The sequence below is a fragment of the Puma concolor genome, chromosome F2, assembly GCF_028749965.1.
Source record: "Puma concolor isolate L17-30 chromosome F2, mPumCon1.1.hap2, whole genome shotgun sequence".
NCBI classification, from domain to species: domain Eukaryota; kingdom Metazoa; phylum Chordata; class Mammalia; order Carnivora; family Felidae; genus Puma; species Puma concolor.
The window spans coordinates 3,811,322-3,826,152 of record NC_141684.1 but is presented as its reverse complement, the minus strand read 5'-3'; the positions used below and the strand labels follow the sequence as shown (position 1 = coordinate 3,826,152).

At 45.0% G+C, this 14,831-nt stretch overlaps 1 protein-coding gene across 6 annotated transcripts in view; it reads right to left on the bottom strand.

Annotated features, from left to right (window-relative positions):
• The window catches only part of TRAPPC9 (trafficking protein particle complex subunit 9), a 568,037-nt gene that overhangs the window by 198,176 nt on the left and 355,030 nt on the right, over nt 1–14,831 (bottom strand). For all 6 annotated transcript variants that reach the window (XM_086696009.1, XM_086696010.1, XM_086696012.1 and 3 more), the window contains one exon: nt 13,270–13,412. In XM_086696009.1, coding sequence (XP_086552135.1) covers nt 13,270–13,412 — 143 coding nt within the window. The remainder of the gene's footprint in view (nt 1–13,269; nt 13,413–14,831) is intronic.

Genomic DNA, 14,831 nt, shown 5'->3' with positions numbered 1-14,831 from the left:
TACCACTGTGGGAATGCAAAATGGTGCACCCACTTTGCAAAACAGTCTGGCAGGTCCCTAAAAGGACTAAATATAGAGTTACCATATGATCCGATATTTCCACTCCTAGGTATCCCCAAGAGAAATAAAAACATATGTCCACACAAAAACTTGCCCATAAATATTCACAACAGTATTATTCGTAACAGCCAGAAAGTGGAATCAACCCAAATACCCATCAACTAAAGAATGGATCAACAGAACGTGGTATATCTACACGATGAAATATTATTCAGCCATAAAAACAAAGGACAGGATACTTCACTATGGGTGAACCTTGAAAACCCTATGCTAAGTGGAAGAAGGCAGTCACCTACTGCATAATTCCACTGATATAAAATATCAAGAACAGACAATCTAGAGAGATTTGTGGCTGCCAGGAATGAAGGATGGGCATAACTACTAAAGGGTACAGGGCCTCTTCGGGGAGGATGGAAAGTTCCAAATTTAGACTGCGCTAAGGGTTGAACAACTCTCTGAACATACTAAACATACTCAATTACGGTCTAAGCGGGTGGACTGTATGGTATGTGAATGACGTTTCGATAAAGCTGTTTAAATAGAAAGCAACCATGCCACAGGCTGAGGGTGCAGGACACAGAGCGCCCAGGAGCCACTGGCGCTCAGAGAAACATGATCATGGCTCGGTCACAACGCGGTCTCGTCTTCAACAGACCAGCATAGCACCACAGCAGCTCCAAAGAACCCACCGCTTACTCTCCGTTACATCGCCGAACTTGTACTCAGAATGGACCACAAGTGAGAGACAGGAGCCAGGAGCACACGTGTGACATTGTGCCTCTGGTGACTGACACCAGGTGTGTGTGCTGGGCACCGCCAGATGCTTTGTGACTCACAACGATAGCACATAAGCATGACCGGGTCCAATATGGCTTTTCGTTTTCTGGGAATGGTGAGAAGCCAGATTCAAATAGAATTGCTCACAGAAGAATATTTGCAAACAACCGCTTGGAATCACTCCACGTATCAGCATTTGAGACTCACTCTACAAGGATTAAACAAACTAGTAAAACTTTAAAAATGCAAAGTGCAAGAATTCTAATCATTAGGTTGCAAAGAAACTCTGGCCAACCTTTGCTTTTATAGAATCTGCCTTTACCCTTACGTTCAATCCCTAAATCAAACGTGACCTAGGCATTTTAAATTGACATTTATAAATCACACTTTCCAAATATATTAATGTCTATTATTTATTAAATAGAAAACTTTACATCTGTCTTTAGTAAGTATATGGTCTTAAAACGAACATCAACAGGTGATATTTAAGGATATCACAACCTAAGATAAAATACAGATCACTTAAAATTATCGATTTTTTTTTTTGTTTTTTTGTTTTTTTTTGTTTTTTGAGTGAGAGCGCAAATGAGCAGGCAAGGGGCAGAGAGAGAGAGAGAGGGAGGGAGAGAATCCCAGCAAGCTCCAAGCAGTCAGCACAGAGCCCAATGCGGGGCTCAAACTCATGAACTGTGAGATCATGACCCAAGCCAAAATTGAGAGTCAGACGCTCAACCAAGCCACCCGGGCCCCCCAAAATTATCAGTTTTAATAGTTTATTACTACGAATCAGTAAGACACAAAAGGAGTCTCCTCAAGATACACCTGTGAGCAGACACAGAAACTGGGAGGCGGTACACGTGGGGCTCATGGCCAGCAGACCAGGAGCCAGAGAGGGCTAACCGTGTGGGTATCAGTCTAGACAGAATGTCCAGCCACTCCTGCCTCTGACAGGCTGCGTCCCACCCTCCAGGCTTCCGCAGGCCTACAATACACTAACAGCTGGAAAGACAATGAAAGGGGGGGGGTCAACATCTCAGGGAACGCGAGCCAGCAGGTGGGGGAGGGGAGGAAGCTCCCTCCAACCTGACGCGCCCACCAACCGAACCACCGTGGCAGCTGGGGGCAGCGGTGCTGCGTGTGGTTCTCCAAGAGGCAAGGCAGCCCTCCTCCCGTCCCCGCAGACAGCCGAGAAGGTGGTGATGGTGGGGCAGAGGCGGGCTCACCACCCTCTCACGTGGGCTCGCTGGCTGGACCACCCTGGCCCCTGCCACAAGGCAAGAGCATGAGTTCCCCACCCTGTGCTGGACCATCCTTCCCAGAAATTAGATGTGTGAGGCAGCAGCTGAGAGCAGCATCCCAACGATACCACCTCCAGTCCAAGTGGGAGCGGGGCCGCAGCGGGCCTCCCCCAGACACGGACCCAGGGCTAAGCACAGGGCACCGTCTCCAGGACTTCTGGGCCTTTCATGGCCAACTCTATCTCATGGACATCAACAACCTTGCTAAAGCCTCTGTGTTGAAAAAAATCTGGAAAGTTCGGGGCGCCTGGGTGGCTCGATCAGTTACGCATCCGACTTCGGCTCAGGTCATGATCTCCCGGTTCATGGGTTCAAGCCCCGCACAGGGCTCTGTGCTGACAGCTCAGAGCCTGGAGCCTGCTTCGGATTCTGTGTCTCCCTCTCTCTCTGCCTCTCCCCTGCTGGTGCGCGTGCGCTCTGTCTGTCTGTCTGTCTCTCTCTCTCTTAAAAGTAAATAAACATTTAAAAAATTTTTAATAAAAAAATTTGGAAAGTTCATTAAATATTATAAAGGGGCCTTCACTGGGCACTTCAAGTAATTCTTCTCAGTATTTATTCTCTCCATTTCCCAACTGCAGACCTGAATATTTTATATCCTACTGGGGAGGGCGGGATGTGGGCTGCACAGGATCTGTACATTTTTTGGCAACTTCCTGTGAAAATCTACTTCAAAATAAATTGGAAAAAAAATGGCATGGGTCTGAATCAGACCAACAGAATTTAAAACCTCATTTCATTTTCTGTCATCTCAGAGGAGAGGAGGATTGAGCCTTTTTCTTCCTAGGTTTAATTGGTAATAAATACTCCAGTGCAAAAGATGAGGCAGCTCTCTGGTGCCTGCCAGCCACCTGGGGCCAAACCAGGTTAATACCCGCCCCCCAGCAGCCACCAGGGTCCACTCCAGTGCCCAGCCGCACCCTGCACTGGGCGCCCCCTTCTGCCCGTCGCTCCCCATCACAGGGACCATGAAGTGCCCTACCCCCACCTCCCTGAAGAGTTCCTGCCATACCCCTTGTAACCATCCGATGCAAATTCAGCTGTTTTCTTCAAGATTCTCACCCCACACTGCTCACATCCCCATTCTGATATTTAACAATTCCATTGATTACTGCCTGGCTATTTTTTTAAGTAGGCTCCACGCCCGGGGTGAAGCCCAGTACGGGGCTTGAACTCATGACCCCGGGATCAAGACCGGAGCTGAGATCAAGAGCCGGATGCCTAAGGGACCGAGCCACACAGGGGCTCCAGTGACCGCTTGCGTCATTGGCTAGGCGGTACCGATACAGCAGTGCGTCCAGCAGTGGGGCAAAGGCGAAGGGACCGTTCAGATACGTTCCGTGAGTGACATCATAAGGATGTCCACAGAGCCCGCTGCACCAAAGCTGTTACGTTTCTGCACGACCCACCCTAGCCCTTTGTCCCTAGAATGTGGCACACGACTGGAACGTGCACGGCAGACACACGAGAAAAGTGACAACCACCTCCTTTCAGTGATCTACCTGGTGTCAGGCACTGTATTAGGTACTTTACACACATTTTTACGTCAGCACAACTGGACACTATCAATGTTATCTGTTTCAGGCTAAAGAAATATAAATGATTTGCTCAAGATCACAGTGCAGGTAAGCAGTGGAATCAAAATTTGAAAGCAGATACAGGTACATCTTCTGAATCCTGGTGCTTGTTAAAACGCTACATTCTTGTTAAGCTTGAAACCAACTTAATAAATAAATGTAACAACTTGAAAAAGATCTACCACAATAAAACCCAACAGCCCAACGTTAAGATTGCCTTTATTATGGGTCTGTGAGCACATGTTCCCTACAGAGTTGAGCGGTCTTACCCCATGGGGGGAAATGGAACTTTTCTAAACGGCCAGGGATAAGTGCTGGGATGTGTCAAGTGGTAGGATTTCTCTTAATAACGTAGTAACGATTACACCCTGGCCCTGCGCAGGGGAGAGTGTTTTTCACATAGCTCAGAGTAGCAATGCATGAGATTGGATCATTTATTCTAACAGACTAGAAAGAAATTGCTCCTCAGGAGAGACGAGGGCTGGGCATTCAGACAGGGGTGGCATGGCCCAATCCGTTTCAGTCTGCTCCCTAACAACACACCAGCCAGCTTTGTGTGAAACGAGTGAATCTCAAAGCAACCAATCTCCTCAATACAAGTCATCTGAGACCCATGCACACCCTTGAGGGAGAAGTGGGGGGAAAGAGCAAAGAGAGCTCTGCCTCCCATCTTCACCACGCGTTGGGGTCAAGAACACACCTGCGTCCTCCGTGGCGTCCTCTGCTTCTCGCATCAGCCGGGTGAGGTGAGCAGGGCCACGCCGAGCACTCCCGTGAGGGGCAGGAAGGCGGACCTGGGGGAGAGCCAGCCGCCTCCAAAGATATGGCAGGGGTGAGGGGCAGAATGCAGACCAGAACCAGGCCTCTGCGCTCCCAGCTCAGAGGACCGCTGGCAGAAACGGTGCCCAGAAGGCCGGAAAGCACACCACACCTCTTCCACTCGTTAACGTACAGCTCAGGCAACATCTCCAGAGAGCAAGGCCGACTTCGAAGGGTGTACGGAGTTTAATAGGACGCTGAGCCCGACAGACCTAGGTCACTCCCTAGAACACAGCAGGCCCTGAATAAATAGGAGTTCCCATCCCCCTTCACTCCTAAAACACTCTCATTAAACAACTCCCAGTGAGAAAAACTGCATCAGTTATCAATATTCGCGAGAGGAGCAGGTATACAGAACCATCCCAAGGAGCACAATGCCTTCGTATCCATTTATATTTTGGGTTCCAAGTAGATTATTTATGCCAGCAATAGTTATCTTTTGATGTGTATGTGGCTTTTTTGCACCAAAGTCAGCCCGAATCTCCACACAAGCTCCAACTAACACGTACTGCGGGTCATCCAGCCGTCTGTGCTGCAGAGGTCTTGAAGCCGTGACCCGTGGATGCCAGTCTGTCACCAGCAAGCTGTGAGAACCTGGGCAAATCACATACCCTTCTCTGGAACTCATTTATAAAGCAAATGAGTCAAAATGGGCCCGCTATGGGGATGGATGCTTGACTCTAAAATGGCATGATGCTAACAGAAAAATCACCTATGAGCAAGATAAAAAATAATGAATTCCAGAGACACTGTCACATCAACCTCAATGAAATGCAAAATTCGAGTACCCAAATCAAATGCATGGTAATTCTACTATATTCCAGGCCATGTAGTTTACATAGGTCTCTAAGGAAAATAGAGCTTAAGAAAATTTTTTAGAAGCAATGCCTTTTACACAAAACACACCTGAAAAAATGCAGTATTGCTGTCATCTACAGATCTTCCTCTAGTTACAGTGGAGTTACCTCCAGATAAACCCATCCTAAGTTGAAATGCATTTCATACACTAACCTACCAAATACCACGGTTTAGCCTCGCCCACCTTAAATGTGCCTAAGAACACTTACATTAGTCTGCAGTTGGGCAGAAACATCAAAAATGCCTATTTAATAATATCTCATATAACTGACTACCATACTGACCAATAGAATGGCCGTTGAGGATGTAGAATGGGCGTCAGTGTGCCAGTCGTGGACCCTCATACTCACTGGCCAACTGGGGCCGCAGCTCCCCACCACTGCCCAGCCTAACAAGCAAGTATCCACATACCGCTAGCCCAGGAAAAGATCCAAGTTCAAAATCACAAAAACAGTAGAAACTGAATTCAGATCACTTTCACCCTACTATAAGGTTGAACGATTCTAAGTCAGGCCATCGTAAGTCAAGAACTGTCTATACTCATCCAATCACTCCTTAAGTTTCACACGGCCCTACCATGGGCCAAAGGTGCCAAGCCTTGAGGTACCAAGGTTAACCTCCTGCCTCCGGACTGCACAGAGCTCAAAATCTGGCCAAGGAAACAGAAGTCCAGTGTTAGTCCCCCACTCCTCCCAGCAAATGAGTGGTGAAACCTTGCTCATTCTTCAAGAATTTGGACAATGTTCCATTTTCTTTGCCACCTTTCCTTCTCCAGTATAAAATCAAGTGTTCTTGTGGCTCCTGGGAGTCTCAGTCAGTTAAGCGTCTGACGTTAGCTCAGGTCAAGATCTCACGGTCACTGAGATTGAGCCCTGTGTCAGGCTCTGTGCTGACAGCTCAGCCTGGGGCCTGCTTCAATTCTGTGTCTCCCTCTCTCTCTCTCTGCCCCTCCTCTGCTCATGCTCTGTCTCTCAAAAATGAATAAACATTTTAAAAAATTGAAAAAAAAAATCAAGTGTTCTCTCCAGTTGTACATATACTTTTGCATGTGAACAACAAAATTTTGGAGGTATAGTTCATATACAATGAAATACACAGACCAGAAATACACACACAGTTTGACGAGCTTTACATTTGTCTACAATCCTGTAACCCACACCTCCATCAAGATATACATTTCACCATCTCAGAAAGATGCTATTCTTTCTGGGGTGACCCCCTGTTTGGATTTGCCCAGCACTGAAGGCTCTCCCAGGGCAAAGGGATTTCGGACCTAAAAGCTGCTAAGTCCCAGGCAAACTGGCACAATTTGTAGCCTCATCCTTCCAAGTCAATCCCTGCCCTGCCCCACCTCAACCTATAGACAACCACTGTTTAGACTTGTTTTCTCAGAATGAGTTTTCCTTTTCTAGAAATTGTTATAAATGAAGTCATACAGTGATTAGCATCACAGTTTCGAGTTTATTCCATGTTGTCGTATATACCTGTAGTTCACTTGAGTATGTTCGTCTGCGTGGATATATCACAGATTCTTCATTCATTCCCCTGCATTTGGGGTTGTTTCCAGTTTGGGGTCATTACAAAGATAGCTGTTATGAAACTTCTTACAGGCATCTTTTTGTGAATATAAATGTTTCTTCTTCTTGAGTCAAAATCCGTGAGGTCCTTGGGTAGGCAGATGTCACACTCTACACAAAGTGCCTGACCGATGTGTAAAGTGGGGGTGCCACGTTACATCCCGTAAGTGATTTATAGGGCTCCAGCTGTTTCACATTCTTACCGGCATTTAGTATCATTGGTCTTAAGTTTGGCCACACTAAAGGGTATCCAGTGGTATCTAATTGTGGTTTTAATCTGCACTTCTGTAATGATGAATGATGCTCAGCACTTTCGGGTGAATATCTGTTTGTGGAGCCCGACGTGGGGCTTGATCCTACAACCCTGGGATCATGACCTAAGCCGAAATCAAGACCTGGACACCCAACTGACTGAGCCACCCAAGTGCCCTGTTCAAATCCTCCACCCATTTTTTAATTGTCACTAAGTGTTTATTTTTAAAGACTTCCCTATGTTTTGGATACAAGACCTCATTGCATAAATGTGTAATGCATTTTTGCTCACAGCATGCACCCTGCCTTTTCACAAGGTGAAGTTTTAAATTTTATCAACTTTTTAATTTTATAGTTAGTAGTCTTTGACCCCACCTGACGAATCTTTGCACCAAAGTTACAAAGATACTTTATAAACCTTTTCAAAGAAAAAGTAGCAAAGTTTTTTCTTTTAGGTCTAGAACCCATCTCAAATGAATTTTTGTGTATGATGGAATCTATGGGTGAAAGTTCTTCTTTTCCCCACATTCGTATCCAGTTCTTCCAGCACCATTTGTTGAAAAACCTTTTCACTCCACGTGAAGTTGTTTTCATACCTTAAAAATCATTTGATCATATATAAAAAAGCCTATCTCTAGACTATTATGGTCCATTGATCCCTTTGTCTATAACAATAGCACTGTCTTAGCTAGTCTAACGGCACACTGCCTTAAAATCATCGCCTACACCAACTTTGTGTGTGTGTGTGTGTGTGTGTGTGTGTGTGTGTGTGTGTCTAGTCCATTGGCAATAGACATTTTGAAATAATTTCTGTAACAACTTGTCAATTGTACTCCAAAAAAAATCCGCTTGGATTTTATTTTTTTTCCAAGTAGGCTTCACATCTGGGGTGGAGCCCAACGTGGAGTTTGAATTCATGACCTTGAGACCAAGAACTGAGTTGCTATCAAGAGTCAGACGCTTAGCCGACCAAGCCACCCGGGCACCCAACCTGCTGGGATTTTGACTGGAATTGCACTGAATTTATAATCCAATTTGGGGCAACTGGTATCTTAGCAATAATTGATTCTTTAAATCAACAGGCATGGTATAGCTCTCCAATTATTTAAGTGTTCTCTAATTTCCCTTAGCTGTACTTTGACATTTTCAAGGTAGAGATCATCTTTAAAAAGATTTATCCCTAAGTGTTGAATGTTTTTTACTATAATACAAATATTTTCAAAATTTCATTTGCAAATTAATTGCTACTATACGCCAGTGTATAAAACCATAGTTGATTTCTGAATATAATATGGTATCATCCTGCAATCTTGTTAACTTATTAGTTCTAATAATTTCTTTAGGGTGGTAGATCTCTTAGAATATTTACGTACATGATCATATGTATCATGCAAACACATGTGATTGCTAACTGTTCTTCATTTCCAATTTTTACAGCTTTAATTCGTTTCTCATCTCATTGCCCGCCCTGATTAGGTAGAAATGGCAGAAAAATAATGAATACACTGGCAAGAGCAAACATACTTGTCTTGACAGGTCCTGATCTCAGAACAAGTGCTCAGTCTTTCCCAATTAAGTATTATGTTAAGCTACATAATTTTAGGGTTTTGTAGATCATCCAGATCAGACTGCACAAGTTCTCCTCCGAGCCTTGTTTATGGACAGTTTCTATCATAAGTGTTCAATTTTGTCAGAGGATTTTTTTCATCAACTGACATCTTATTTTTCTCCTTTATTTTGTTAGTAAATGCACTGATTTTTCAATGGTAAAACAACCTTGTGTTGTTGGATGAAACCTGAATTGTTCATATTGCATATCTCTTTTATATTGCTAGGGTGGATTTATTAGTATTCGGTTCTGAATTTTTAGAATTATGCATACGAGGACATGGATCACAACATTGGCTTTCTCATAATGTTTCTCCCAATTGGCATCAGGGTGAAGACAGTGTCATAAAATGAGAATTGGAAGTATTCCCTCCCTTGTCTACTTGTGGAAGAATTTTTGTAAAAGTGGTATTATTTCTCCTTAAAAGTTTGATATATTTCACAGTGAAGCCATCTGAGTGTAAAGTCTGCTTCATGGGGAGTTTTTAATTAAGAATTTAAACTAACTGATATGGGACTATCTCAAGGACTCTATTTCTTCTTGTGTCAACTTTAGTAATTTCTGTCTTTCAAAACATTTTTCATTTGTAAAATTTATCAGAATATGATTTATCATAATATACTTTTATTATTTTAATGTGTACAGAATTTATAGTGATTCATTCACAGTAATTTGTGCTTTCTCTTTTTAATTCTGATCATCCTGGCTATAGTTTATTAATTTTATTAATCTTTTCCAAGAATCAACTTTTAGTTCCATATACTTTACATATTATTTTTTCATTTTCCATTTCATTGGTAACTACTCTTCACCCTTTTTTTGAACCATTCATCTTTTCTAATATATGCATTTAGTGTCCTACAAATATCAGTTAGCTGGAATTATTTACTACAAGTATACATGTTTCCTATATTCTTACTAATTTTCTGTCTGCTTGTCTATCAAATACTGAGATACAGGTGTTAAAATACCCAACTATAACTGGTATTTTCTATTTCTCCCCAAGATCCTGGTTTTATTTTGAAGTTATGCTTTAAGTACATTTGCATTTATACTTTTTATGTACTCTTGATGACTCGACCTTTCTATCAATAAAATTATCCTACCCTTTTCTCCTCAAAGTCTACTTGTTTGATATTAATATACCCACACCAACTTTCTCATGATTAAGTGTTTGCATGGCATATCTTCACCCCCATATTTGTACTTATACACTCTACATAATTGTGAGTTTCTGGTAGAAAACATGTAGTTGTCTCTAGTTTGTTTGTTTGTTTGTTTTTATGTTTTACTATAGTATGACAACTTGCACTTTTAAATACAGTCTTTAGTCCATTTACATTTAATATAATTCTCGGTACATTAGATTTAAGTCTACCACATTGCTATTCGACTATTAAGATTCTAGTTCTTTACTTGCCACCTCTTCCCCCCTTTTCAGACTAAGCATTTTCTAGTAACTCATTTTCTCTCTTCTGGCTTATTATCCACACTTTAAGTGGTTGCTAAAGGGTTTCCAATATGCATCTTTAACTTACTACATTTTAGCTTCAAACGGTATCGTAACAGTAGCATGTAAGAACCGCCATCCTCCTCTCCTCCGTCTCCCTTCCATTTCTTTGTGCTATTTTTGGTTACATATTTTTTACTTCTCTATATGATATGCACAACAAAATTATATGCTCTTATTTTTTCTTTAAATAGTCAATAGTCTTTTAGAGAAATTAAGAAGCAAGGGGAAGAATCTTTTCTGTTTATTCACTTGCTATTTCCATTTCTAGGATTCAACATTCCTTAATATAGACCCATGTTTCCATTTGATATTATTTCTGCCTGATTAGCTTTTATCAGGCTGATGAAACACAAGGACGGGCTCTACCCATTTACTACCCCACTGAGTGCTTTATCTAAAATATGAAATACTGTTGTTTATTTAAAGAATAAATGAAACATTCAAGGTACTTGTTGAAAGGCTTATAGTCTGGTAAGTACTTTACTAGAAACACAAGGCCCACAGAAGGACTAACCAACTCTATCTAGTCACATTCAGGAAAATTTTACAAAACTGGTGACGTAGTAGATCATCAATGGCCAACAAACTTTTCCCAAAAGAGTAGGTGAAAGACAGTTTAAGAAGAGTTTTAGAAATGTATGCAAAGACATGTTGCAGGAAATGGTCTTGATACACCTAGTGCTGCTGACAGAGGCAAAGTGTCTTCGCCTGGATGTGTGGAGGAAGTGGGAACAAACAGAGCTAAAGGCAAAGGTCTGGCTCAAATTTTTAAGTCCTCTGAATATCACGATACGGACTTTGAACTTTATCTCCCAAGTACTGGGAAAGTCTTTAATCCGTCTGCATTTACAGGATGATGCAGGAGCAAAACTGGAGGCAGGGGGACCACACAGGCAACTACTCCTAAAGTGTCAAGGAAAGGTAACCAAGACGTGCAGTGGAATGCAGAGGGGGTCAGGAGATGTCTCAGAGGTTCAATCCACAGGATCTGGGGAGAATCAGACTTAGCGGGAACGGAAAGGGAAGGTTAGGAGATCAATCCCGAGAGCAAGAAAAAGACCATGTCGGCTGACAAGAAAGAGTAGAATCAGTGGGTGGGGTAATCGGGAGCCAAAGAGCACTTGAGCTAACCACTGACTTTTCCAAGTGTGTTTGCTCCTTTCCACATGGCAGCATTTTTGTCATCTTAAATTGTCATTGAGAGCTGCAGGGGCCATGACATGGAAGCCAGGTATCAAGAGGGGGGAGAAAACCCAACTCAGTGACAACCTGTGCTGCTTCCAAGAACTATTTATATGAGCAGTGGCAGCAGGCGATGCGAGGATGAGAAAGGAACACAGCAGGTACATCACGGAGCAGCCCTAATGCACAGGAAGGGCCTGAAATACTCTCACAGCATCTGGCAGCAGCCCTGGTCACAGCCTCCCCGGGGGTAAGTGCTTTGATGCTTTATACAACAAATGCAAAACAGAGGCAAGCCTTGGCAAGAAAGACTATTACTCCACGGACTGAAAAAAGTGACAGATGATGAAATGCGATGCTAAGAAGCCCAAGCTAAGCCATTAATTCTTGCGGAGCCATTCTCCAATGGCTGGGAAGAAAAATGGTCTTTCCTATAAACCAAAACCACACTTATTATTTGGGGCTGTATCACTTTAAAAGGAGTTTTTTATCAACATTAACGTGGGCAGCAACATCCCTCTCTTTCACTCTGTGGAACACGGAACCCACGGGTGGAGGGCAGGGGCTGCTGCCTGTGATGTTCTTTCCCAGTTCAAGGCTACAGAGGTGCTTGTGATCACTGCCACCGTAACTCTATCAAGAATAAACAATACTAGGGGCACTGGGGGCTCAGCTGGTTAAGCATCTGACTCAATTTCAGCTCAGGTCATCATCTCACGGTTCATGGGTTCAAGCCCCGCATTGGGCTCCATGCTGACGGCACGAAGCCAGCTTGGGATTCTCTCTCTCCTCCCCGCGCTCTGCCCTCCCCCACTTGCATTCTCTTTCAAAATAAATAAACTTTAAAAAAAAGAGGAAGAAGTAATACTGTCCCACTGCATCCTACCCCAACATGTAAGGTACCACTGGACATAACAATAAATAGGAAGTACTCGGTGGTAATCTGCACCTGCTTCCCACAGGCTGCTGGCCGCTGGAGGAAGAATCTGAGAAGAGCAGCCCGGTTGGATGGAATACCACCCACCACCTTCAGAACCAACCACTCCCGACTCTCTCTCAAAGTTTTCGATGCGATATTGTCATTCTCCTGCCTCCGAGCAGAGTACCTCTAGGACCTCTGGCCACTTCTGGGTTTGACATAGACACGCTGTCTGATTTCTTTCCCCCTGGAGGAAGGCTAGGCCTGGAGGAGGAAACTGGAGAGAAAATGTCTGTGCAAGATGGGCGCCCTGGGCAGAAACAGCCCAGGGCTCTAGATGGCTGGGAACTCCATGAACGGGGAGGTGCCGAGATCCCGGACAGCCTGGCTCTGCACGCTGTTTTCCAGGGATGCCGGAAGTGACACAGGAAGAGATGTTAGACTCCAGGAGTCCCCAGGACGTGTGGCTACCTGCCGAACCCCTACTAGCAGGAGAGGGAATCGGACTGAAGCCAGGACCAGCCTCAGGGCCATGAGTGGGAAATGTGTCCTGTACAATGACGGCCACAAGCAAGCATGTTGTAATGTTGATGTTATTATTCTGCCACGTTACAAGGTGTAAAGCCCGTCCACTACAACTAAAGAAAAGGCACTTCTTATAAGGCCTGTTTTTCTGATACAGAAACCTGAGTCCCAGGGAAGCTACGCAACTTGGCACGGTGGTGTGGATTTGACTAGAGGTGGGACCAAGATGAATCCTGAGGTCGGAATTCCAAATGCAGTGCTGTCAGATTCCAGAAGAAGGCAATCATAGCGCAGAGATCCTCTTACCTGGTCGCCGGCAGAGTAGTGACTCGGGTGAAGAACACAGACGGCTCAGCCTCCACGTGCAGCCCCAGGGACAGGTTCCTGTAATACCCTTCAGCGTGGCCCGGGCCTCCAGAGTATTTGAAATTCAGGATAGCTTCCAAGGTCTAAAATGATGTAAACACGGTAGTTAGTAATCGCCAAGTTGATGGGCTTTCTTCCAGAAGGCAGGCTTCACTCAGGTAAGAGGGAAGATAACCCCAACTGGGCAACTCGGAAACTGGGCCCCTGCACCGTCTTTCCTAGGATGCCCTGTGTCTGCACCAACATCCCTCAGCCCAGATGCACAAATGGAAAAAAGCTCCAAAATTATTCTGTGGTTCCTAGAGCATTTCTGAGAGAAAAACACATTTCAATCAGCATCACTTCAACATACAGACGAGAGGGTTGGGGGAAGGTGGCACTTCTGTCCAGGAGGTAGAGCATAGCTCCCAGGTCAACAGTCAGTAAGGCTGACCAGCTACAAACTCCTGACACTTCCTTGAACCCATCAAGAGATGAGGTCACAGGGTAACCACAGAGCCAGAAGGCCAAGGAGGTACAAGGCCCTTCTGGAAGGTAAAGGGTAGGGATATCTTCTCAACAAGTACAGAGCCAGCCAGCACACAACTGGCAGGAAGCAATTAGCCCAAAGGTTAATAAATTGCTAAAGGCTGAGTAGGGGCTCTACTAATAGCAAAGACCCCCTCAGGAACCCAGACCAGAAGATAGTTCCCACCCACTGTAGGCTCCTCACCATGAACCCTCTCGGGGTATACACACACAGGACTAGGGCAGGGGGCTGCGGTGGGGGAAGCAGAGGTAGCCTCCCTCCAGAGCACAGGCATGGAGGAAGGGAGTCAGCAGCCACCAAATAAAGGTAAGAAGCCAAGACACCAGCCCCAACCCCACACTCCCCTCCCATCCCCAAGCAGACCCTTCTCTACTCTGAAGCAAAATCCTAAGCTTCTGGAGGAGGGGCGACCAATGCCAAGAGTACAGTGGCAGGGATAAATACCCATTCTAGTGGGGGGAAGGGCAGGAGGTGGTCCCCAGCCAGAATCCTGTACCAATGCTGTCAGAGCTGGAAACCCACTCGTCCACAATGCCCACCATGTACTGGGCAGAGAGGTCGCCGCGTGGGCAAGGAGAAGGGATGCCAAGGGAGCCCATAACATCAGACCTAGATGCACAGTGCGGGACAAGGACAGCAGGGAGACCCCACCTGCTCCTGCCACCAGCACCAGTGGGGAAGGAACACGGTATGGAAAGCCCCCAGCCCTGGTGGTGCAGGAAGGGCTGGGGATGGAGGAAGACCACTCTGGGCAAACGCCCTGGCGCCTCAGCAGCCCCTACCCTCTGCCCTGCCCCCCAGCATATGACAACAGCAGAGGAATTTGGGAGCCTGTGGCGCGCCCAAGTAACTATAGCAACAAGAAATCTCAAACCCAGCTCAACTCCTCACTCCGGTGACTCAACCTTCTGCAGTCAAGTCCCAGCATGGGCCCCAGCCAACTACGGCCCAGCCAAAAGCAGCCTGAAGCCTG